Source organism: Somniosus microcephalus, chromosome 28 (genome assembly GCF_052327205.1).
Source record: "Somniosus microcephalus isolate GS21.2 chromosome 28, FLI_Smic_1.0, whole genome shotgun sequence".
NCBI lineage: Eukaryota > Metazoa > Chordata > Chondrichthyes > Squaliformes > Somniosidae > Somniosus > Somniosus microcephalus.
This window is the reverse complement of record NC_141014.1, coordinates 35353740-35380019: the sequence shown is the minus strand read 5'-3', so window position 1 is coordinate 35380019 and position 26280 is coordinate 35353740. Positions and strand designations below refer to the sequence as shown.

The window sequence follows — 26280 nt, the reverse complement described above, 5'->3', positions numbered from 1 at the left end:
ACATTGTGAAAAACATCAAGCTGTATCATTACATATTTTGTCTTTCCAAACTTGGGTTGCATCTGCAGAGGGAAAATGCTTAGCTATATAACACCCGGGCGAAGTACTGGTGATGAGAGCAGTGGGAGCAATTTGACGTGGATAACATCAGAGATGCTGCCCTGCATTGTTTATTGCACCTCGCCCACGCCAGCTCCCTTAGTATAACAAGAGCGTAACCTGTGACAGCCAGCGGGTCAGTGGCAGCACCCTCGTCAGAAGGTCGTGGATTCAAGCCCCACCTCCGAGACCTGAGCACAAAATCCAGGCTGACGCTCCCAGTGCAGTGCTGAGGGAGTGCTGCACTGTCGGAGGAGCCGTCTTTCGGATGAGACGTTAAACCGAGGCCCCCGTCAGCCCTCTCAATTCAATTCAATTCAATTCAATTTTATTTGTCATATATGCAGCAGACGTGTGTACTGCACAATGAAATGTTGATTTTTACAAGTCCTCCCAACATTGGAATAAACATGGCATAGCAATGATAAAAATACTAATAGAAATACAGTAATAATAAATAAGACAACAGTAATAAATAATAATAAATTATTCGTTCATGAGTCTTATGGCCTGGGGGTAGAAGCTGTTTCGAAACCTGCTGGTACGAGACCGTATACTTCGGTATCTCTTACCGAACGGGAGCAGGGCGAAGAGGTTGTGACTGGGGTGGCTCACGTCTTTGATGATTCTCAGGGCCTTCCCCCGGCACCTCTCGGGGTAGATATCCTGCACAGCAGGTAGTTTAATTCCTATAGTATGTTGTGCAGCTTTCACCACCATCTGTAGAGCCTTGCGGTCTGTGGCGGAGCAGTTGCCATTCTAGGTAGTGATGCAGCCGGACAGGATACTCTCGATGGTGCACCGGTAGAAGTTGGTGAGAATCTGGGGGGCCATTCCAAATTTCTTCAGTCTCCTGAGGAAGAACAGGCGTTGGCATGCCTTCTTTCTTACGACGTCGATGTGATGGGACCACTCTCGGGTAGATGTAAAAGATCCCACGGCACTGTTCGAAGAAGAGCAGGGGAGTTCTTGGCCAATATCACTAAAAAAACAGACGATCTGGTCATTTATCACATCGCTGTTTGTGGGAGCTTGCTGTGCGCAAATTGGCTGCCCCGTTTCCCACATTACAACAGCGACTACACTTCACAAAGTACTTCATTGGCTGCAAAGCGCTTTGGGACGTGGTGAAAGGGTGCTATAGAAATGCAAGTTCTCCTTTTGCTTTGCCTAACCTGGGAGTGCTTGACGTTGCGAGGTACAAAAAGCGAGGAAGAAGGTTTGTTTCTTGCATTAACATCCCTCAGCTTGAAAAACACAAACATTCATCCCACCAAAAAATGTATGTGCTGTAGATAGATGACCATCACCACATGAAGGTCAGAGCAGACATTTACAACAACAACAAATTGTATTTATATAGCGCCTTTAACGTAGTAAAATGTCCCAAGGCGCTGCACAGGAGTATTTTAAGACAAAATATATGACACCGAGCCACATAAGGAGAAATTAGGGCAATTTACAATGGTAAGGATGATCTCCATTTGATTAAACATTCTCAGAAGCATCTATTTTTAACCACATGACCAGGGCTACTAGTCGATTTTTTGGCGACTGAATAAGTCAAGTTCCATTTTTATTGTACTGGATTGCAGGATCATATTCTGCAATTTCCTCTGATTTCCCCTGAAAATATGTCAGGCTGGCTCCGTGAGTCGCACTCACATCCCTGAATCAAAATGGTTGCAGGTTCAAACCCCACTTCAGAATTTGAGCTCATAACCCAGGCTGGCACACCAGTGGAGTACTGGGGGAGTGCGGCATTGCCGGGTGTTCCTTCCTGCGGCTGAGGTGAACCTTGGATCTTGTTTGCCTGTTCAGGTGGATGTTAATGATTCTATGGCACTATGCGAAGAATGGGGAGTTCTCCCAGTGCCCTGGCCAACAAGTCCCCCTTAATATTACGTCTTATGTGAGACGTGAGCATAATGTCTCACGTAATGCTTTGAGACATTATACATGTAAGTCATAATCGTTCTCTGTACAGTTATCTTTGTTCCTTGTATTAAAAGCAGGCGTAAATTGGACCATGGGATGGATATGTGTATGAGTTTATATTATCGTAAAAATGTTTTCAATAAAAAATAGCTTTGATGTATTGCCGTTATCCCCACTGTACATCTCATGAAATGACTGTCTGGATCCTGGTGACACGAGGTGCAAACGTAAAGATAATCAGGCTGAAGCTTTCTTATCACTCCCCCATTAGGGCTGCAACCTCGGATTCTGTGTTGCTGCCAGTTTAGGCCTTTGGTGCCCCGTGCAAACAGTGTGACATTTGCAGACAATCTGGGCGGGTGATTAATGCGTTTCCTGCTAGCTCCCAAAGAGCAGATGATTAAAGACTGACTTGGGCAGCTGTCACTTGGCTGGAGTAATTTGAGAAATGACAGATTGGAGCAGTTAGTAAGAGCCAAATCTTGACTGTAATAAACTGGGAGAAGCTGATTTATGAAGTAGAGACAGGCTTAGGAGCAATCGGAGTATTGGAGATGCTCAGATAGCTTCTAACATTGTGAATGGTGAATTTCCACACAGGTAGCCAAGAAATGTAATTATATTCAATTATTTTTCTTTGTGGTATTTACTACCTTAGAACCAAAGGCTACAATCTCATATGGTGACAATGGCTGCTTACCAATCAACTGCATTGAATCATATCCAGAAACTTGTGTCTCACAAAGAACAAAATAACTATACGTATTTACAGGCTATTGCAAACCTTCACATCAACCTGCAGAAGCTGATAATGACTGGCTCTAATTTCCCTGTGTATCTGCCTATTTCTACAAAAAGAAAGAAAGACTTGCATTTCTATAGCGCCTTTCACAACATCCCAAAGCGCTTTACAGCCAACGAAGTACCATTTTGAAGTGTAGTCACTGTTGTAATGTAGGAAACGCGGCAGCCAATTTGCGCACAGCAAGCTCCCACAAACAGCAATGTGATAATGACCGGATAATCAGTTTTAATATGTTGGTTGAGGGATAAATCCCCTGCCCTCCTTTGAAATAGTGGCCGCGGGATCTTTTACGTCCACCTCAGAAAGCGGACGGGGCCTCGGATTAACGTCTCCTCCGAAAGACGGCACCTCCGGCAGCGCGGCGCTCCCTCAGCACTGGCACTGGGAGCGTCAGCCTAGATTTTTGTGCCCAAGTCTCTGGAGTGGGGACTCTTGAACCCACGACCTTGTGACTCAGAGGCGAGGGTGTGCTGCCGGCTGAGCCACTGGCTGACACATCTTGAATGTGTATTTGGTATCCCTGCTCCCCTATAGCCCAGCAGGCCTAGTAGATCACTAAGCCACGCAAACTGGAAGATGGCAGGTTAGATACCCAGATTATGCCGTGTTAACCCAACCGGATCAACAATTGGGATGGTCCAGTTGGCCTCAGTCACCTCCTGGCTAAGGAGAGGAAGCAAGCAGTCCGCTTCCGATTACTAGCCAACAGTTCCTGCTGGAAAGCAAATTCCATGAAGACAGGAACAGGATTGCTGTGGTGCCTTGCGCAGTGGACAAGCCTGCTGACATTCACAGTCTGCGTTCAAGTGCGAGGCCAATGTACTATAGGGTGTCCCGGGGCAACATTCCCTTTAATTTTTTTTGTGCGCGTGGTCCCTTTAAATTTTCCGCTTGGCGCCCTCCAGCGGCAGCAGTGGGTGAGCGGCCTGCGAGGGACCTCTCGGTCGATACGCGGCCCCGCGCGCACCTGAAGGGGAAAGCTGGTGCCCAGCATCTGTGGAACCGCACTCTAGAAAGAGTACACAGCTCCTGGAGAGGAGGAGGGTGGGGGGGGGGGAAACTTGCAAAAAAAAGAATATCAGTATATATCAGTAGAACTGTCTTGCCATCCACATGGCAGCCAACAGTGATGGATTTAGGTGGGATGTGTTGCGTTCCACTTATCAACCCAGCTGGCAGCCCAGCCCCCGCCCTATTCGCTGGGGTTTAGAAGAATGAGAGGGGATCTCATTGAAACTTATAAAATTCTAACAGGACTAGACAGACTAGATGCAGGAAGGATGTTCCCGATGGCGGGGGAGTCCAGAACCAGAGGTCACAGTCTAAGGATAAGGGGTAAGCCATATAGGACTGAGATGAGGAGGAATTTCTTCACCCAGAGAGTGGTGAACCTGTGGAATTCTCTACCACACAAGGCAGTTGAGGCCAATTCATTAAATATATTCAAGAAGGAGTTAGATATATTTCTTAAGGCTAAAGGGATATGGGGAGAAAGCAGGGACAGGGTACTGAATTTGGATGATCAGCCATGATCTCATTAAATGGCGGAACAGGCTCGAGGGGCCGAATGGCCGACTCCTGCTCCTATCTTCTATGTTTCTATGCTTCTGTTCCTCCTAACAGCCCCGACCTGAGCCAGTCTGACTCTCACACATGTAGATCATGCAGAATGATACCCGGACTCCGAGGGTTAAATTACGAGGAGAGATTACACAAATTAGGGTTGTATTCCCTGGAATTTAGAGGTTATGGGGGTGATTTGGTCGACGTTTTCAGGATATTAAGGGGAACCGATAGGGTGGATAGAGTGAAACCATTTCCGCTGGTTGGGGAGCCTCGGACTAGGGGTCATAGTTTTTTTTTTACTCGTTTATGGGATGTGGGCGTCGCTGGCAAGGCCAGCATTTATTGCCCATCCCTAGTTGCCCCTTGAGAAGGTGGTGGTGAGCCGCCTTCTTGAACCGCTGCAGTCCGTGTGGTGAAGGTGCTCCCACAGTGCTGTTAGGGAGGGAGTTCCAGGATTTTGACCCAGCGACGATGAAGGAACGGCCGATATACTTCCAAGTCAGGATGGTGTGTGACTTGGAGGGGATCTTGGAGGTATTGGTGTTCCCATTCGCTTGCTGCCCTTGTCCTTCTAGATGGAAGAGGTCACGGGTTTGGGAGGTGCTGCCGAAGAAGCCTTGGCGAGTTGCTGCAGTGCATCTTGTAGATGGTACACACTGCAGCCACGGTACGCCGGTGGTGGAGGGAGTGAATGTTTAAGGTGGTGGATGGGGTGTCGATCACACGGGCTGCTTTGTCCTGGATGGTGTTGAGCTTCTTGTGTGTTGTTGGAGCTGCACTCACCCAGGCAAGTGGAGAGTATTCCATCACACTCCTGACTTGTGCCGTGTAGATAGTCTAAAAATTAGAGCCAGACCTTTCAGGAAACACTTCTACACACAAAGGGTAATAGAAGTTTGGAACTCTCTTCCGCAAACGGCAATTGATGCTGGATCAATTGTTCATTTTAAATCGGAGATTGATAGCTTTCTGTTAACGAAAGGTATTAAGGGATATGAGCCAAAAGCGGTTATATGGAGTTAGGTCACAGATCAGCCATGATCTCATCGAATGGTGGAAAAGGCTCGAGGGGCTAAATGGCCTCCTCCTGTTCCTATGTAAATGAATAGACTTACAGCTGACAAGTCCGCCAGTCTCAAAAGGGAAAGGATGGACCAGAATCACAGAATGATCCATCACAGAAAGAGGCCATTCAGCCCATTGTGCCAGTGCTGGCTCTTTGAAAGAGCTCTCCAATTGTTCCCACTCCCCTGCAAGTTTTTCCTTTTCAAGTATTTATCCAATTCCCTTTTGAAAGTTACTCTTGAATCTGCTTCCACCGCCCTTTCAGGCAGCGCATTCCAGATCACAACAACTCGCTGCGTAAAAAAATATTCTCCACCCGCCCCCCCTTCCCCGACCCGGCTTTTTTGCCAATTATTTTAAACCTGTGTCCTCATATGTGGAATATGAATTTTCGAATGTTGACGTTTTTCTTATAAGGATATAAATGAAGTAAATAATCACACACTCCAACGAATAAACCTGTGGCTGACTCGCACCGGATGTCAGGTCAGATTGGAGCTGCCAGCCTGAATCAAGTGGATAGGGACTGCATCCACACCCCACTCGCCCTCCCCCAAATCTACCACTGCTTCTGTCCACACTCTGTTTAAACTTATATATCTTGCCCTCCCAATGGAAAACTAATTCACAGCTTTGAGCATGAGTCGTCGTCGTCGTCGTACGTGTCTTCACACTGTTCCCTTTGGGGAACTGTATGAAGTGGTGGAAGGATTTCTGGCCACGATTAACGCTCCTTCCGTGACCGTAACCATCTTCGTACCAGCCATTAGGGTGGTTAGTCCTATGGCGGGAGGGTTTTACGGGCTCCCACAACCCATACAAGCGGGGGGGCCACCCACACCCACGGACACAATTATCCCGTTGGATGTCAACCAAGAATTTAGAGCCGGAGCTCCGACTCCACTTGCCGGGACTGTCTGGAGGGGGTTCGAAACCCTACACCTTCTGGCCTAGCGGCGGGGATGCTACCGCTACGCCAAAGGCCCACTCCATGAGTAATGAGTGACATGAATCAACTGAGCGGCCTGCGGGTGGCGCTGTCCAGGGAGAGTATAAATACTCGGGCACGGGCCCAGCTTGCGCAGGACATTCTTAACAGGAACTAGTGAAGGACACAACTAGACCTCCATGTTGTAAAACAGTTGATTAAAGCTTTGTTTAACGCTTAGACCAAGTGCCTAGTAGTTTTCTTACGTCAATGAGCTTGATATTTGTACTCATCTCACTCCGAAGAAATCCGTGCCGTCGTTTTGTATCTGCCAGCTTCACAAACACAATGAAGTGCAGGGAGCAAGAACTAAGGAACAGCAAACAGAAGGGAAACAAACTCGATTGCCGCTGTACCTGTACTCGCATCCACTTTTTCATTAAACAATAATTTTAATGGGGGGGAGGCGGGGGGGGGGGGGAAATGTTTCGCAGGCAGGGAAATGGATGCTGACCCAAAAAAAAAGGGAGGATTGGCCCGAAGCTTGGTTGAAGACAAGGTTTTTCAAGGTGGAGGGAAAGGGCGGAGAGGTGGGGTGGTTTAGGGAGGGAGTTCCAGAGAGTGGGGCCGAGGCCGCTGAAGGCCCAGCTGCTAGTGGCGGGGCAAAGGGAAAAGGGGGCTGCACAGAGGAGCAGAGTGTTTGGGGAAGGGGACGTAGGGCCGGAGGAGGTTGCGGAGATGGGATCGGCCGAGGGAACAAGGATGAGGGATGACAAGGATTTCAAATTTAATATGTTGGGTGACGGGGAGCCAATGTAGCGAGAAAGAAAGACTTGCATTTCTATAGCGCCTTTCACGACCACCAGACGTCCCAAAACGCTTTACAGCCATTGACTCCGGCACGGCAAGAGAGCCCCAGGTGGGCAGAGGAAACGCTTCAAGGACACCCTCAAAGCCTCCTTGAAAAAGTGCGACATCCCCACCGACACCTGGGAATCCCTGGCCCAAGACTGCACAAAGTGGAGGAGAAGCATCCGGGGAAGGCGCCGAACACCTCGAGTCTCTTCGCCGGGAGCAAGCGGAAGCCAAGCGCAAACAGCGGAAGGAGCGCACGTCAACCCAAGCACCCCACCCACCCGCCCCCTTCAACCACTGTCTGCCCCACCTGTGGCAGAGACTGTAGGTCCCACATTGGACTCATCAGTCACCTGAGAACTCATTGTTAATGTGGAAGCAAGTCATCCTCAGTTCCGAGGGACTGCCTAAGAAGAAGAAGAAGAAGAAGACAGTCAATGAAGTAGTTTTGAAGCAGAGTCACTGTTGAAATGTGGGAAACGCAGCAGTTAATTTGCACACAGCAAGCTCCCACAAACAGCAATGTGAAAATGATCGGATAATCTGTTTTTGTTATGTTGGTTGAGGGAGAAATATTGGCCCCAGGACACCGGGGTGAACTCCCCTGCTCTTCTTCAAAATAGTGGCCGTGGGATCTTTTACATGCACCTGAGAGAGCAGACAGGGCCTCAGTTTAACGTCTCATCCGAAAGACGGCACCTCCAACAGTGCAGCACTCCCTCAGTACTGCACTGGGAGTGTCAGCCTAGCTTTATGTGCTCAAGTCTCTGGAGTGGGACTTTGAACCCACAGCCTTCTGACTCAGAGGCGAGTGTGCTGCCCACTGAGCCACAGCTGATAGCGAGGAGAGGAATGAAGGACTTTACTCATAAAGGAAAGTAGAATCCTTACCCGTTGATTGTGTATGGTGTGGGAAGATAAGGAGGGTATACCGGAGAAAATACCTTGAAATAGTATCTTGCATTTGCAAAGCCCGGCTGTGCCATAATAATACTGCGCTGTTTAAAGGGCTTTTAAATACACATATAACCTAATTTATGATGGGATATTGAGTTTTTAATGCCATATTTAAACTGCAGTGATTTCATGAGCGAATGTATTCCTTAGCTATAATGGCCCTGGCTGGTGTTTAATCACCGGCAGAAAGCATGGGGGGAGGGACGAGTGCAAAGCACAGGTTGGATGCAATTAGCACAGTGAAAAGAAGGGGAGCCTGGCATCGTGTGCCAGCCTCCCACAAAGAGCGACGAACACCACATTCTACCACTGCGTTAAGTTGACATAGCGTCATGCCACAGCGCGCCAGGAAACGTGGCATTGCCCGCTGCGGCGAGCAGATTTTTATTTTTAGGTTGCGTGTGGGTGTTAAAAATGTAAGTAAACCCTGCTACCCGCTGCGAGAATGAGTCTCATAAGAACATAGGAAATAAGAGCAGGAATAGGCCTCTCGGCCCCTCGAGCCTGCGCCGCCATTCAATAAGATCACGGCTGATCTTGGGCTCAAAGCCACTTCCCTGCCCGCTCCCCATAACCCTTCACTCCCTTATCTTGCAAAAATGTGTCTATCTCCACCTTAAATGTATTTAATGACCCAGCCTCCACAGCTCTCTGGGGCAGAGAATTCCACAGATTTACGACCCTCTGAGAGAAGAAATTCCTCCTCATCTCAGTTCTAAAAGGGCGACCCTTTATTCTGAAACTATGCCCCTGAGTTCTAGATTTCCCCACGAGGGGAAACATCCTCTCTGCATCTACCTTGTCGAGCCCCCTCAGTATCTTATGTGTTTCAATAAGATCACCTCTCATTCTTCTAAACTCCAATGAGTATAGGCCCAGCCTGCTCAACCTTTCCTCATAAGTCAACCCCCTCATCTCTGGATTTAGCCTAGTGAATCGTCTCTGAACTGCCTCCAATGCAAGTATATCCCTCCTTAAATAAGGAGACCAAAACTGTACGCAGTACTCAAGGCGTGGTCTCACCAATACCCTGTACAGTTGTAGCAGGACTTCCCTGCTTTTATACTCCAACCCCCTTGCAATAAAGGCCAACATTCCATTTGCCTTTTTGATTACTTGCTGTACCTGCATGCTAACTTTTTGTGTTTCATGCACAAGGACCCCCAGGTCCCTCTTGAACTGTAGCGTTTTGTAATCTCTCTCCATTTAAATAATAATTTGCTTTTTTATTTTTCCTGCCAAAGTGCACAGCCTCACTGATGTGCGCCAAAGTTCACAGTGGGAATCAAAGCGATTTGGATCCGCTCGCTGCTTTGTATTCCGAGTGTTCGGAACATGATCGGAACAAAACAAAAACAAAAAAATCTCCATCCTGGTGGAGCTGGTGTTCCCCGCAATCAGTGCTCCCGCCGAGCCGCGCGGGTCATCAGCAAGGTCCCACGCAGGCTGCCCAGCAGCTTTTGCGTTGTTGATACCCGCGCGGGCGCAGAAATTTGAATGGGCCGCGCGTTGTGGGGGTGCGGGGTGGGGGGGGGAAGGCAGGACGGGGGCTTACGGGGGGGACGTTGCCCACAGCGGTGTTCGGGAATTCTAGGATGTTGAACCAGCGACAATGAAGGACCGGCGATATACGTCTGCTTTGGGTGGTGTGTGATTTGGAGGGGACTTTGGAGATGATTAAAAAAAAAGAAAGACTTACATTTCTATAGCGCCTTTCACGACCTCTGGACGTCCCAAAGCACTTTACAGCCAATGAAGTACTTTTTGGAGTGTAGTCACTGTTGTAATGTAGGAAACACGGCAACCAATTTGCGCACAGCAAGCTCCCACAAACAGCAATGTGATAATGACCAGATAATCTGATTTTGTTATGTTGATTGAGGGATGAATATTGGCCCCAGGACACCGGGGATAACTCCCCTGCTCTTCTTCAAAATAGTGCCGTGAGATCTTTTACGTCCACCTGAGAGAGCAGACGGGGCTTCGGTTTAATGTCTCATCCTAAAAAACGGCACCTCTGACAGTGCAGCACTCCCTCGAGTGTCAAGCCTAGATTTTTGTGTTCAAGTCCCTGGAGTTGGGACTTGAACCCGCAGCCTTGCTGACTCAGAGGCGAGGAGTGCTGCCCACTGAGCCACGGCTGACACTACGACCCAGCCCTGAAGACCCTCGCCTATAATGTCAAGTTATTTTTACAGGTTGTAGTTTGGTAGGCTGTAATAGTAATGCCAGTCACACAGCACCGTATCTGCTTGCTCTGTGTCATTACTGCTCTAAACTGCCCACTTTACAGAAACTTAAGCCTAGAGCTGATTATGCCATCGTTAAACTCCAGTTACCGATTTGAGAGCTGACACCAGTAGCTTCAGTTTTAGTTCCCATTAGTGCTTGGCTACAACTGCGGTTCTGCTGCCCAGGAGAGAGCTGTGTGTGTGCTTGGTTACACAGGTACGCAATCTCAGTATCCAGCCATTAAAATCTAATCTCCTGATATTCCCATCAGGCCCAGGGCTTGGTAACATGCAATTAAAAGGGAATTAAAAGCAGAATCCGCTACTGCCAGGATGCTGCTCAGAGTCCCATACAAGGCAATGCAACTCTTGCCAACCGCGGACGGGAGAGCGTTCTGTTAAGCCTTTGGAAAGGCCCTAGACGTCTGCCTAACAAAGGTAATCAATCCTGGAGGGGATTGATTATAGAGTCATCGAGAATCATACGCCACAGAAGGAGGCCATTCGGCCCATCGAGTCCGTGCCGGCTCTCTGTAGAGCAATCCAGTCAGTCCCATTCCCCCGCTCTATCCCCGTAGTCCTGCAAGTTTATTTCCCTCCGGTGCCTATCCAGCCTCCCCCCTTGAAAACATTGAGTGTCTCCGCTTCCACCACTTCCGTCGCCACCACTCGCTGCATAAAAAAGTTTTCCCTCACATCCCCCCCGTATCTCTTGCCCAAAACCTTCAATCTGTGTCCCCCTAGTCCTTGTACCATCAACTACTTTTGTTATGTTCATAAATAAATAGACGATTTCATTATGAACAGCTAGCTTGAGCTAGTCATTTATTCAGCCATGTGGACTAGTGTACAGGCATCCATCTTGACTACTGCCTTGTGGGTAGCCCCTTACTAAACATACAGCTCCACCTAGTGTACCATTCTAGAATGACATGTTACTGATCATTACACTTTTGTAACGCCTCTGATGTAAAAAGACTACTAAGCACTTGGTTTGAGTATAAAACAAGGCTTTAATCAACTGTTTCACAACCATGAGATTCTAGTTACATCACTAGTTCCTGGTTACAGAAACATCCTGAGCAAGCTGGGCCCACGCCCGAGTATTTATACTCCTTGGACAGCGCCACCAGCTGGTCGCCCAGTGTTATTTCATGAATCATTTCTTCATGAATCACAAGATTCATGACAAGGGGTAAGCGGAGGAAATGGGGGAACTAAAGTCTTGCAACCTGCATCAACAACAGAACTGGTGCCAGTAATGACCATACAATGGTCCAGTTGCTACACTCAGATCTGTGACTGCCCACTCCAGGGAGTCTCGCGCTAGTTTTCATCAGGCCAGATTTATACGGCCACTTTAGTGTCATTGTGAAGCAGAAACCTCTTCAGAATTTTTTTTAAAATTTGTTTATGGGATGTGGGCGTCGTTGGCAAGGCCCAGCATTTATTGCCCATCCCTAATTGCCCCTTGAGAAGGTGGTGGTGAGCCGCCTTCTTGAACCACTGCAGTCCGTGTGGTGAAGGTGCTCCCACAGTGCCGTTAGGGAGGGAGTTCCAGGATTTTGACCCAGCGACGATAAAGGATCGACCGATTATATTTCCAAGTCAGGATGGCGTGTGACTTGGAGGGGACCTTGGAGGTGGTGGTAGCAAAATACTGCAGATGCTGGAAATCCGAAATAACAACAGAAAATGCTGGAAAAACTCTATTTCTGTCTCCATGGATGTTGCCTGGCCTGCTGAGTTTTTCCAGCATTTTCTGTTGTTATTTTGGAGGTGGTGGTGTTCCCATGCGCCTGCTGCCCTTGTCCTTCTAGGTGGACGAGGTTGCGGGTTTGGGAGGTGCTGCCGAAGAAGCCTTGGCGAGTTGCTGCAGTGCATCTTGTAGATGGTACAGACTGCAGCCACGGTACGCCGGTGGTGGAGGTCCCCAGAATAGTGCTAATGTTGCAGTGCAAACACACCAGTAGATGACAGCAGTGAGTGTAGGAGGTGTATGGAGCAAGTACTGTCATTATTTTTTTTTTCTATTCATTTAGCAGAAATATTCACTTTATGAGTGTAGCAATTAGAGCAATGTGTGGCAATTACTGACACCAGTTAAATTGTTGAAGCAGGTTGCAAGAGTTTAGTTCCCCCATTTCCTCTGCTTACCCCTAATCTCCCGAACGGGCAGTCTCTTGCTGAATTCCGGTGTCACGGGCACTGACAGTCCTCATCAATGTGCCCACTTATCACACGTGAACCTAGAGTGATGGCCAGGAGGCAGGATATTTTTTACTAAAGATAAAAGAAAGACATTTCTACCGCGCCTTTCACGACCACAAGACGTCCCAAAGCGCTTTACAGCCAGCGAAGGACTTTTGAAATAACAACAGAAAACGCTGGAAAAACTCAGCAGGCCAGGCCGCATCCGTGGAGAGAGAAACAGGGTCAACGTTTCGGGTCGAAACCCTTCTACAGAACTGAGAAAAAAAGGCAGGAAATGAAACAGATTAAAAGGCAGTTTGGGGGCTGGGAAATGGGGGAGGGGATGAAAGAAGAGACATTAAGAGATATTCAAGGTGAGACGAGATGGTACTAGGACAGGTAAAGAAACAATGGCTGTAGATGGTCACTGTTGTAATGTCGGACTATGGAGGGCCTCTGTCAAAGCATTAAACTGTTTCTAATTTGGTTGTTGGGTGGAATGGAAAATACTTGCACTGCTACAGCAGGAAGTGCTCTTCTGAGTTTGGGGCTGAACACCTTGTTCAGCAGAGTGAAGGCAGCTTTAGTCTACATCTGTCTGACCTGCGAATGCCTGGTGCTGTCGCTGGTTGCCTGACGTACTAGGTCCCCAGCGTTAACATGCCTCGTCTTACTAAGCACCACATTCTCACGTTGAGAACAAACTTGCTTAACATTGAGGTAGAGCAGTTTATCATTGCAGCACTCCCTCAGGTCAGCCTAGTTCTATATTATTTACAGATCACTTGCCACCACCCCACCCACCTCACCTTACCCCCTCTAGCCCGACACTCAGAGATCCTTTGTCTCTGTGCATCCCCAACTCTTTCTGCACCAACGGGTGGCAGAGCCTTCAGCTCTGCAAGTTTGCAGATGATACAAAAATCGGCCGTGTGGTTGATAATGAATTAGAAAGCTGCAGACTGCAGGAAGATATCAATGGAATAGACAGGTGGGCAGAACAGTGGCAAATGGAATTCAATCTGGAGAAGTGTGAGGTAATGCATTTGGGGAGGGCTAACAAGGCAAAGGAATACACAAAAAATGGTAGGACACTGAGAAATGCAGAAGATCAAAGGGACCTTGGAGTGCATGTCCACAGATCCCTGAAGGTAGCAGGACAGGTAGATAAGGTGGTTAAGAAGGCATACGGGATACTTCCTTTATTAGCCAAGGCATAGAATATAAGAGCAGGGAGGTTATGCTTGAAATGTATAAAACACTAGTTAGGCCGCAGCTAGAGTACTGCGTGCAGTCCTGGTCACCACATTACAGGAAGGATGTGATTGCACTAGAGAGGGTACAGAGGAGATTTACGAGGATGTTGCCAGGACTGGGGAATTTTAGCTCTGAGGAAAGATTGGATAGGCTGGGGTTGTTTTCTTTGGAACAGAGGAGGCTGAGGGGAGACCTAATTGAGGTGTATAAAATTATGAGGGGCCAAGATAAAGTGGATAGGAAGGACCTATTTCCCTTAGCAGAGAGGTCAATAACCAGGGGGCAGAGATTTAAAGTCATTGGTCGGAGGTTTAAAGGGGAGTTGAGGAGAATTTTTTTCACCCAGAGGGTGGTGAGGGTCTGGGACTCACTGCCTGAAAGGGTGGTAGAGGCAGAAACCCTCATCGCATTTAAAAAGTACTTGGATATACACTTGAAGTGCCGTAACCTACAGGGCTACGAACCAAGAGCTGGAAAGTGGGATTAGGCTGGAGAGCGCTTTGTCAGCCGGCGCGGACACGATGGGCCGAATGGCCTCCTTCTGTGCCGTAAATTTCTATGATTCTATCATGGTCCTACTCTTTGAAACTCTCCCGGAACCCCTACACCTTGCTGCTTCTCTCCCGCATTTACGGGCCTCCTCGCAACCTATCTGTTTAACCATGATTTTGTCATCTCACGTAACTCTTCTACTATAGGTCAGCATCTGCTTCTCCTCTGTGAGGTGGTTTGGGGTGTTTATTATGTTAAAAAGAAAGAAAGACTTGCATTTCTATAGCGCCTTTCATGACCACTGGACGTCCCAAAGCACTTTACAGCCAATGAAGTACTTTTTGAAGTGAAGTCACTGTTGTAATGTAGGAAACGCAGCAGCCAATTTGCACACAGCAAGCTCCCACAAACAGCAATGTGATAATGACTAGAGAATCTGTTTTTGTGATGTTGATTGTGGGATAAACATTGGCTTGGACACCTGGGAGAACTCCCCTGCTTTTCTTCGAAATAGTGCTGTGGGATCTTTTACGTCCACCTGAGAGGGCAGACGGAGCCTCGGTTTATTGTCTCATCTGAAAGACAGCACCTCTGACAGTGCGGCACTCCCTCAGCTCTCCATTGGGAGTGTCAGCCTAGATTTTTGTGCTTAAGTCTCTGGAGTGGGACTTGAACCCACGACCTTCTGACTCAGAGGTTAGGAGTGCTGCCCACTGAGCCACGGCTGACACACAAAGGTGCTATATAAACACAAGTTGTTGTTCAAAAGTAGGGAAAAGTGTTTTTCATTTACATTGAGCTCTGACGAAGAGTCCCACCTGAACCGACAACCTAACCTCTTTTAGATAACTCCACATTTCCCGTGTTTTCCTGTTTTTATTTCAGTCTTGCTTTCCTGTTGCAGATCCCGTACTCCGAGCTCGGGGGCAAGATCCTGGTGATGTCAGTGTACGACTTTGATCGGTTTTCGAAGCACGATGCCATTGGTGAAATTCGGATTCCGATGAGCAGCATTGATCTCGCTCACGTGATCGAGGAGTGGCGAGACCTTGAGTCCGCGGAGAAGGAGGAGGTATGGCGTTAACACTCAGGCAAGCTGGCTGCAGTTTTATGGCAGACTCCTCTGAAGGACAGGTTCAGTTAATGAGAAGGAGACTGTATCAGTAAAGCAAGTAGCACTCACTCAAAGCAGACCTGAGAAAGAAGATGCAATCCCGCTCCTGGACAGGAACTATGTTCTTCAATTAGGAGAGAGCAGAGACGATTCTGAGATTGCTGGCATGGCCACAGATATTTTTTTAAATTCGTTCATGGGATGTGGACGTCGCTGACAAGGCCAGCATTTATTGCCCATCCCTAATTGCCCTTGAGAAGGTGGTGGTGAGCCGCCTTCTTGAACCACAGAGGGCAGTTAAGAGTCAACCACATTGCTGTGGGTCTGGAGTCACATATAGGCCAGACCGGGTAAGGGTGGCAGATTTCCTTCCCTGAAGGACATTAGTGAACTAGATGGGTTTTTACGACAATCTTGTAGTTTCATGGTCACCATCACTGACACTAGTTTTTAATTCCAGATTTATTTAATTAATTAACTGAATTTAAATTCCCCAGCTGCCTGTGGTGGGATTTGAACTCATGCCTCCGGATCATTAGTCCAGGCCTCGGGATTACTAGTCCAGTAACATAACCAGTAACATAACCAGATCTGGTTTTGAAAAGGACAGCCTAGTGTTGGGGTGACCTCCCAATAATTTTTGCACCTCAAAACGAGACATGAAAGTTGACATAAATCTTGTCATTCACGTGGAAATGACTCATGAAATAATACTGGGCGGCCTGCTGGTGGCGCTGTCCAGGGAGAGTATAAATACTCGGGCATGGGCCCAGCTTGCTCAGGACATTCTTTAACAGGAACTAGTGAAGGACACAACTAGATCTCCATGTTGAAAAACAGTTGATTAAAGCTTTGTTTAACGCTTAGACCAAGTGCCTAGTAGTTTTCTTACGTCAAAAGCCTCAAAGTTTCAAGGCGGTGCTTTGTTCGGTTACGCCCCTGTGAAGCGCCTTGACGCGTTTTACTAGGTTAAAGGCACCGTATAAATGCAAGTTGCTGTTGTTGCGGGTGTGCAGGATAGAGAATTAAGCATCGGATTTGCAGTGCTCCCAATTTTCTGGCCATTGGTTTAAGTTGCGGCTTTTAAATCTCTCTGGCTTTTGATCCTTGTATTTAAGAGAAAGCATTTTGCACGTGCAAATGCGGACCTATCTAAAACACAAAACCATCCCTAATTCAGCACTAATTAGCGCTTACTCCCTACTCTCCGGGGGGGGAGCAATGCTCAAACCAAGTGTGGGGCGGAGAATGGTGCTACATTGTTGTAGCTGCGAGTCTGACCCACCCTCCTCCCTCCGATCCCAGCTCCCCGCTGGGAGCACGGGATCAGTGCATTGACCCTTAGATTAGCAAGGCATTCAGAGGGGCCACAGAATACTCTGCAACGAACTGTGATACAATCAACTGGGAACGCTTGATGATGACACTGGGCGTTTGAAATGGAAATTATCCCATTTCAAGGCACCGCATTGGCGTGCAAAAAAAACCCAACAAAAGCGTTTCGGGTAAAAAAAAAGGCCTCGACCAGAGACCAATCATAATTTTGAACGTGCGTTGGAGTAAGCCTGTAATTTTTACCATGTGACATAATTCATTTTGACAGCACAATGTTTTGTTCTGTTTTGTGCGATGCACAGAATATTGGGCAAACACCAGCCATTTGCACACATGTGCTGTACGGGTAACGTACACAGAATTGATATTTGATCCATCAGAAAATTCAGCGTGATGATTGAGAAAGAAATCAGTATTAGTAAAAAAAAAATAGCACTGGAGAAATTAATGGGACTGAAAGCCGATAAATCCCCTGGACCTGATGGCCTACATCCTAGGGTTTTGAAAGAGGTGGCTATAGAGATAGTGGATGCATTGTCATAGATAGAGTCATAGAGTTATACAGCACAGAAAGAGGCCCTTTGGCCCATCGTGTCCGCGCCGGCCATCAAGCCCTCCCTATTCTAATCCCATTTTCCAGCACTTGGTCCGTAGCCTTGTATGCTATGGCGTTTCAAGTGCTCATCTAAATGCTGTTTGGTTGTCATTTTCCAAAATTCCATAGAGTCTGGAACGGTTCCCATGGATTGGAAGGTAGCAAATGTAACCCCACTATTTAAGAAAGGAGGGAGAGAGAAAACGGAGAACTACAGACCAGTTAGCCTGACATCAGTAGTAGGGAAAATGCTAGAATCTATTATTGAGGACCCGGGAACAGGGCACTTAGAAAATAATAATAGGATTGGGCAGAGTCAACACGGAATTTTGAAAGGGAAATCGTATTTGACGAATCCATTAGAGTATTCAAGACAGAGATCGATTAGATTGTAGAACATTAAGGGAATCAAGGGATATGGGGATAGTGCAGGAAAGTGGAGATGAGTTGGAAGATCAGCCATGATCTCATTGAATGGCGGAGCAGGCTCGAAGGGCCGAATGGCCGACTCCTGCTCCTAATTCTTATGTTCTTACGAGAAGTGATCAGCAGCATGGAGTGTTCGAGGATTCTCTTAAGATTCAGCCAGCAGCCTTGTTGCTTAGACTGAATATAACTGCAAGTTGTTGTTGTTGTTGCTGCGACTCAACACAGTTCATTTTGCCAGGAACCTCAGTTACTCATTTCTGATGTGAGATTTTCATGAACATTTTTTTTGTCATTTGTTAAAGCAAGAGAAACTGGGCGACATCTGCTTCTCTCTACGCTACGTCCCGACAGCAGGAAAACTCACCGTCATTGTCCTGGAGGCCAAGAACCTCAAAAAAATGGATGTGGGTGGACTATCAGGTAGGATGCTTTGAAAATTGATTTTTGCTTGAAATTGTTGGGTGGCATCAACCATACACTGCCGCTGTCCCTCAACACTGCTTATTAGGCGATTCATAAAGTGCCAGGCAATGACCATCTCCAACAAGAGAGCCTAACCACTTCCCCATGACATTCAGTGGCACTGCAATCTCTAAATTCCCCCACTGTCAACATCCTGGGGATCACCATTGGCTAGAAACCCAACTGGACCAGCCACATAAATGCTGTGGTTACTAGAGCTTGGGTCAGAGGCTGGGTATTCTGCGGCGAGTGTCTCACCTCCTGACTCCCCAAAGCCTCTTCACCACCTACAAGGCACAAGTCAGGAGTGCGATGGAATACTCTCTGACATGAATCAGTCATTCATGAAAGAAAGACTTATGAAATAATACTGAGCGGTCTACAGGTGGCGCTGTCCAGGGAGAGTATAAATACTCGGGCATGGGCCCAGCTTGCTCAGGACATTCTTTAACAGGAACTAGTGAAGAACACAACTAGACCTCCATGTTGTAAAACAGTTGATTAAAGGTTTGTTTAACGCTTAGACCAAGTGCCTAGTAGTTTTCTTACGTCACTTTCCACTTGCCTGGATGAGTGCTCGACACCATCCAGGACAAAGCAGCCCGCTTGATTGGCACCCCATCCACCACCTTAAACATTCACTCCCTCCACCACCGGCATACCATGGCTGCAGTGTGTACCATCTACAAGATGCACTGCAGCAACTCGCCATGGCTTCTTTAGCAGCACTTCCCCAACCTGTGTCCTCCACCAACTAGAAGGACAAGGGCAGCAGGTGCATGGGAACACGGGCACCTTCAAGTTCCCCTCCAAGTCACACACCCGACTTGGACAGGTAACACTGTTCCATTATTGTCGCTTGGGTCAAAATCCTGGAAACCCCTGCTTAACAGCATGGACTGCAGCAGTTCAAGAAGAAGGCTCACCACTATCTTATCAAAGGCAACGAGGGTAGGGCAATAAATGCCGGCCGTGCCAGCGACGCCCATATACCGAGAATTAATATAGATAAAAAAATGAAACTCTTCGTTTCTCTTGCTCTCTCTTGATCTTGCTTCGCCCCGCCCCCCCCGCCCACCCATAGCGCTCTCCTCATCTCTCTGTCTCTACCCATTTCTCTATGCCCATCTGGCCTGCCCTCCCCAGTCATTGTCTTTCTCTCTCCTCTCTGTCTCTTCGTTTTTGTCTTCCTCCCGCACATTCACTAATTATGTTTAATCATTAGTCATTGTACATTTAAGGTTTTTTTTTTACCATATCTACACACCCTTCACAAGGCATATATCTAGCTGGCATACAATTCTCATTAATGTATTATCAAGCTGCAGTTTAAATCCATTAGGAACAAATCTACAGATGACATTAAAGAGGAAGCACTAACAACTTCTTTAAAAAAAAAACCACGGCATGTGTTGTATTTTAGGAACCGGATGAAGACAAGAAGAGATTAAATTCACACCAGGAATGGCGATATGTGCAACTGTTATTGATCGTATATGTGGGACGGGAAACTGGGAGGATCAAGAGGGGAAGGCACCCTGGAGTTTAATTTCCGTCTAGTGGTGCCAAGTTTCCTTGTATCTAACCCCTTTGGTTCAAAAATAACGCAGTGAATCTTCGGTTCGATGCCATTATAGAGTAATTTACTCAGCATGCCAGATTCCAGCTCCAGGGCGAATGTAGTGTAAGTGTACCTATGAGTCTGAGACTCAGCAAAAGACCACAGTTTAAATTGGGCTGAGCGGAATTCAATCTCCTCATACACACGGGCTTGTTCTCGGAGATTCATATTGCAGTTAGATTATTAACCTGGCTGAGGCCTGGGTCAGGGGCCGGTTATCCTGTGAGCGGGTCTAGGTGGGCTGCTGTCTTTGTGTGGATGTGTGTGGATGCCTTATCGTGTAGAGTGAAAAATAGATGTTATGAACAGAGAATTATTTGTTCTTGGGATGCAGATGACACAGGCAAGTCTGCATTTATGGCCCAGCCTTACTTGCTCTGTTTAACTCTGTATAATGGAGTAGCTTGCTGGGCCACTTGCTGGGTCAGTAACCAGGGGGCATAGATTTACAGTAATTGGGAGGAAGATTAGAGGGGAGTTGAGGACAACTTTTTTCACCCAGAGGGTGGTGGGGGTCTGGAACTCACTGCCTGAAAGGCTGGTAGAGGCAGAGACCCTCATCACATTTAAAAAGTCCTTGGATATGCACTTGAAGTGCCGTAACCTACAGGGCTACGGACCAAGAGCTGGCAAGTGGGATTAGGGTGGGAGAGCTCTTTTTCGGCCGGCACGGAGACGATGGGCCGAATGGCCTCCTTCTGTGCCGTAAATTTCTATGATTCTATGGCTTAAAAGAGCCAAGTAAAGTCAGATATAGGCCAGACTGGGCAGAGGTGGCAAATTCTCCGCCTTGAATCGGAGCAGAAAGTGAAGAGCGTTAATGCACCATCGGTCGTTATGACAATCCAGTAACTTTCATTACCAGATTACCACAGATATTGAAATCCGTTTCACAACTTGCCCAAGGTGGGATTTGAGTTCAGAACCCACGGGTTGGTTGTCCAGTACCTCAACCACTGCACTAACATACCCTAGTTATAACAACGATGAGCCATTAACACGGACAAATTAATGACCCAGAAATTCGGGTCGGGGGCTTCCCGCGGGTGCAAGCCCCCGACCTGCACTTACCTTGCGTGCCAGCAGTTGAGCTGTAGGGCCCCATGGAATTCCGCTCCAGGGCCTGCTCCAACTCCCGGCACGCTGTGCTTGCGTGTCCCAGGGGCGCAGTTAGTGCGATGCGTTCCTTGGGATCACGTGAGCCATGGGCGGCCAATCGGAGGAGGGAAAAGCCCATTCATAAGATTGACAGGAAGACCTGTGAAAACTTATGAATACTACGGGCCCCAAAATAGCAGTAAACCTTCAAATAAATTTTTGAAAAACATCACACTTTTTAAATAAACTATAAATTACATTAAATAACAATTTTAAACAATAATTTAAATTTTTGGAAAAAAATGTTTTATTAAAAAACGGGGCTAAAAATAAACTTACCTTGCTTTAAAGTATTTAAAAATAATAAACCTGTGGAAAAAATGTTTTAATTTTAATTAATTGACCACTTACCTTGTAAAAAGCAGGCCTTACGCCTGCTTTTTAAATGTGTAAATCCTGCAGGCTTAACCTCCCGGGAAAACCTGTAAAAAAAAACTAAGTTCAAAGCGCACGCGCAGCCTCCCCTGCGCGCGCGTTCGAGCTCTGAACCCCTTCGTTCAGAGGATCGGAAGTGCCGGTTTCCCGCGCATGCGTAGTGCATGCAGGAAACCGGCATTTCCATTCGGCCTATGGGTGAGTACCCCGTGCGTACTCACCCGTGGAGAGCCGAATTTCTGGGCCAATGTGTTTTACACTGACACAAGAAGCCTAAGGTACCGGAGACCGAGGGTTGTGTGCTAAATGAGAAGGTGGACGTGATCAACCAAACAGAGATTTACGGAAGACTGAGGTTGGGAGAGAACATAAGAAACAGGAGCAGGAGTCGGCCATTTGGCCCCTCGAGCCTGCTCCACCATTCAGTGAGATCATGGCTGATCTTCTACCTCATCTCCACTTTCCCGCACTATCCCCATAGATGTGTTTTATTCTCCATTAAGCCAGCCTTCTGTGGGGCTGCTAAGGCTGAGAGGTAATGAAGGAAAGTATCACACGGAATTACATAGAATTTACAGCACAGAAACAGGCCATTCGGCCCAACTGGTCTGTTTATGCTCCACACGAGCCTCCTCCCAACCCTCTTCAGCTCACCCTATCAACATAACCTATTACAGGTTGAGCGTCCCGAATCCAACAACCTCGGGGCCGAGGCCGAGCCGGTTTTTGGGGTTTTCCAGACTTCGGAACGTGTTTCTGATGTCCGAAGTCCGGATACGCCCGAGCCCAGGTTGCGATATTTCCAGACTTCGGACATCAGCAACACGTGCCGAGTCCGGAAATGCCTGGGCCCAGGTTGCGCTATTTCCCTTTTTTGGTAAGCCTCCCTCAGGGTGTCCGGATTCCGGAACATTTTACGGATTCCAGACCCCTGCCACCAATCGTCCCGGAGTCCGGATTTCGGACGCTCAACCTGTACTTTCACTCTCATGTGCTTATCTAGCTTCCCCTTAAATGCATCTATGCTATTCACCTCAACCACTCCCTGTGGTAGCGAGTTCCACATTCGAACCACTCGCTGGGTAAAGAAGTTCCTCTTGAATATGGGAACATAACATAAGAAATAGGAGCAGGAGTCGGCCATTCGGCCCCTCGAGCCTGCCCCGCCATTCAGTGAGATCATGGCTGATCTTCTAGCTCAACTCCACTTTCCTGCACTATCCCCATATCCTTTGATTCCCTTAATATCCAAAAATCTATCGCCCTCTGCCTTGAATATACTCAACGACTGAGCATATAGCCAAGGATAGAGTCAACAGAAGGAATAAATAAGGGGAGTGTAGCACTGTGAGTCAGGGAGCACCCAGATAGTAGGATTTTTTCCACCGGACATTAAAAACAGGGGTCGTGTCAGATGATTAGAATATTTTTTCTGAAAATGTCCAAACATGATCCTGAATATTGTAGGTCTGGCAGTATGAAAAACATTGGGGTGTATTACAAAGAAAGCAAAGCAGGACTATTTAAACAAGAGTAAGGATGATGATTCCAGGCCCACGCAGTCTATGAGAGGCGGGGCAACATTTTCTTTGATGGTATGTGAATATAAAAAAGTTGGAATAAGGATCGGTCATCATGCCCACTGCTTCCACAGACCGTGTACACTGTGCCCTATATAGGCAATGCACATTTAATCTTATCTGAGGAAAGATGTTCTTGCCATGGAGGGAGTGCAGCGAAGATTCACCAGACTGTTACCTGGGATGGCAGGAATGACTTATGAGGAGAGATTGGGTCGATTGGGCTTATACTCGCTGGAGTTTAGAAGAATGAGAGGGGATCTCATTGAAACTTATAAAATTCTAACAGGACTAGACAGACTAGATGCAGGAAGGATGTTCCCGATGGCGGGGGAGTCCAGAATCAGGGGTCACAGTCTAAGGATAAGGGGTAAGCCATTTAGGACAGAGATGAGGAGGAATTTCTTCACCCAGAGAGTGGTGAACCTGTGGAATTCTCTACCACACAAGGCAGTTGAGGTCAATTCATTAAATATATTCAAGAAGGAGTTAGATATATTTCTTAAGGCTAAAGGGATCAAGGGATATGGGGAGAAGGCAGGGACAGGGTACTGAGTTTGGATGATCAGCCATGATCTCATTAAATGGCGGAGCAGGCTCGAGGGGCCGAATGGCCTACTCCTGCTCCTATCTTCTGTGTTTCTATGTTTAATCTCTGAAGTGGAAGTTTTATATAAATACCCCCCCGATACCCAAAGCTAATGGAGCAAAACTCCAGAATGTCTATCCTTCCCCAGATATCCACTATTCAATCCTGGCTGGTTGCTTTCCTCAGCTGTCATTCCCTTAGCCAAAGCAACTCCGGACCCATCTCGTTCTGTGGACTATTTGATATATCGCTCTCATCAATACAACAATAGCTTGCATTTGTATAATGACTTTAACTAAAATAAAATATCCCAACGCACCTCACAGAGGAGAGAACAGATGTCAAATAATGGTGGAAAAGAGATTATCAAAAGCATGGTCGAAAAGCTGTGATTTGATGAGGCTTTTAAAGATGGGGACAGCTGTTACAACACAGTGATGTTTAGGAAGGAAATTCCAGGGAGTAGGGCAAAGCAGCTGAAGGCTCTTCAGCTATACTCACCGGAGTTTAGAAGAATGAGAGGTGATCTCATTGAAACATATAAGATTCTGAGGGGGATTGACAGGGTAGACGCTGAGAGGTTGTTTCCCCTGGCTGGAGAGTCAAGAACTAGGGGGCATAGTCTCAGGATAAGGGGTCGGCCATTTAAGACTGAGATGCGGAGGGATTTCTTCACTCAGAGGGTTGTGAATCTATGGAATTCTCTACCCCAGCAGGCTGTGGATGCTGAATCATTGAGTATATTCAAGGCTGAGATTTTTGCACTCTAGGGGAATCAAGGAATATGGAGATCAGGCGGGAAAGTGGAGTTGAGGTCGAAGATCAGCCATGATCTTATTGAATAAGGGTAACACACAGGCGGCCAGAATTGGATGGGTGAAGGGCCTGGGCTACAACGTAGGGTTAGAAGAGGTTGCAGAGATAGGGTGGGGTGAAGACAATGGAGAGATTTAAAGACAAGGATTAGGATTTTGAATTCAGTGAGTTACAGCACATGGAACAACTGGAGGTGGGTACGGACTTGGCTGATGGGTGAGCAGGGCTTAGTTAGGGACAGGGTGCAAAGAGTGGAATATTGGTTGAGTTGGAGTTTGTCTAAAGTGGTACTCAGAGGGCCAACGAGAAAGGAGTTGGAGAAGTCAAGCGTGGAGAATGGTTTCAGTGGCAATAGGATGTGAGGTAGGGGCAGAGGTGAGCTGCGTTGCAGAGGTCGAAGCAAAGTCTCTTGGTGAGGGATAGAATATGGGGTTTGAAGTTCAGTTCGAAGTCACATAGAACATCAAGGATGAACGCTGTCTCACGCAGCCTGAGTGAGAAGCTGGGGAGGGAAATGGAGTTAAGGAGCTAGGGGACAGAGATCTTGGTGGGAGCCGAATTCAAAGGATTATACGTGACGTAAGAACACTTGGTCTAAGCGTTAAACAAAGCTTTAATCAACTCTTTTACAACATGGAAGTCTAGTTGTGTCCTTCACTAGTTCCTGTTAAAGAATGTTCCGAGCAAGCTGGGCCCGTGCCCGAGTATTTATACTCTCCCTGGACAGCGCCACCAGCAGGCCGCCCAGTATTATTTCATAAGTCATTTCCCATGAATGATAAGATTCATGTCAATACGTATATTCCTATGAACTTCAACGGCACTCCTATCCAAAAATGTAAGCAGTTCTTTTTGGAGGAATGAATTGACATCACTGCTGTTGCTGGGAGTCCGCTTCTATATCCATGGCTCTGTGGAGAAAAATATTCATACACCCCAGTCTAGTTTTAAAATGATTAATTTTATACCTGCATCCTGTCGTTCTACGCTCACAGTTCAAGCCAAATTAGTCGTTTACATTTACAAGTGTGGATCTCTGCACTGAAAATAAGCCCAGCTCTTCACAAAGCCTCAGAATCAGCCTTGCTGCTCCTCTCTGAACCCTCTCCAATCGATCAATTTCCTTTTGAAAGGTATGGTGGCCAGGATATTCGTCCAGGTGTGATATCACCAATAACAAAATAATCTGTTTCAGTTGACCTGGTCAAATGGCCACAATCTGCATTATTGTACTTAATTAACCCATTGTGTAACCTGGGCAAATTTACTCGCCCTCCCACGCTGTCAAATTTAATCATCGACACCTCAATTTCCCTAGGGACACTGGTCTTGTTTCTGGCTCAGGCACTGATACAAACACTAATACAGTAATAAAAAGAATTCAGCATCATTAATAACTTTATTATTATTATAATCCTGAGCTGTTAAACACTGAAAAACAATCTTGCATTGAAATAAAAAGCCTTACCTGTGCCTTCATTGTCATCCTTTTTCCGCCTGTTTTCTCTTCCCTAGTCCTTCTGTATCACATATACAATAACTGTTAGTCCCACTCCCCTTGCTCTTTCCTGTAAATGTTTCTATTTGCTAATTGTCAGTTAACCTATATTCACATAAGTGTTTCCCCCCCCCCTTGTATCGATGACTCTGAAGGTGGTGGCCACATTTCAGGATTTTTTACTCATTTTTTTTTAACCTCCGTGGAAAGGATTTGGGAATAAGTTGCGTTTAAGTATTGTGTTTTAAAGCAAAGTGATTCGGCAGTCCTGAGCTTTTTCTCCCTTTTTTAGAATGGTAAATCTTGTGTTTACCTGACACTA

The 26280-nt window shown here is 47.0% G+C and overlaps 1 protein-coding gene across 3 annotated transcripts in view; it reads left to right on the top strand.

Annotated features, from left to right (window-relative positions):
• The window catches only part of LOC147099545 (synaptotagmin-1-like), a 152168-nt gene that overhangs the window by 115269 nt on the left and 10619 nt on the right, over positions 1–26280 (top strand). For all 3 annotated transcript variants that reach the window (XM_085969789.1, XM_085969790.1, XM_085969791.1), the window contains 2 exons: positions 15291–15458; positions 18162–18279. In XM_085969789.1, coding sequence (XP_085825915.1) covers positions 15291–15458; positions 18162–18279 — 286 coding nt within the window. The remainder of the gene's footprint in view (positions 1–15290; positions 15459–18161; positions 18280–26280) is intronic.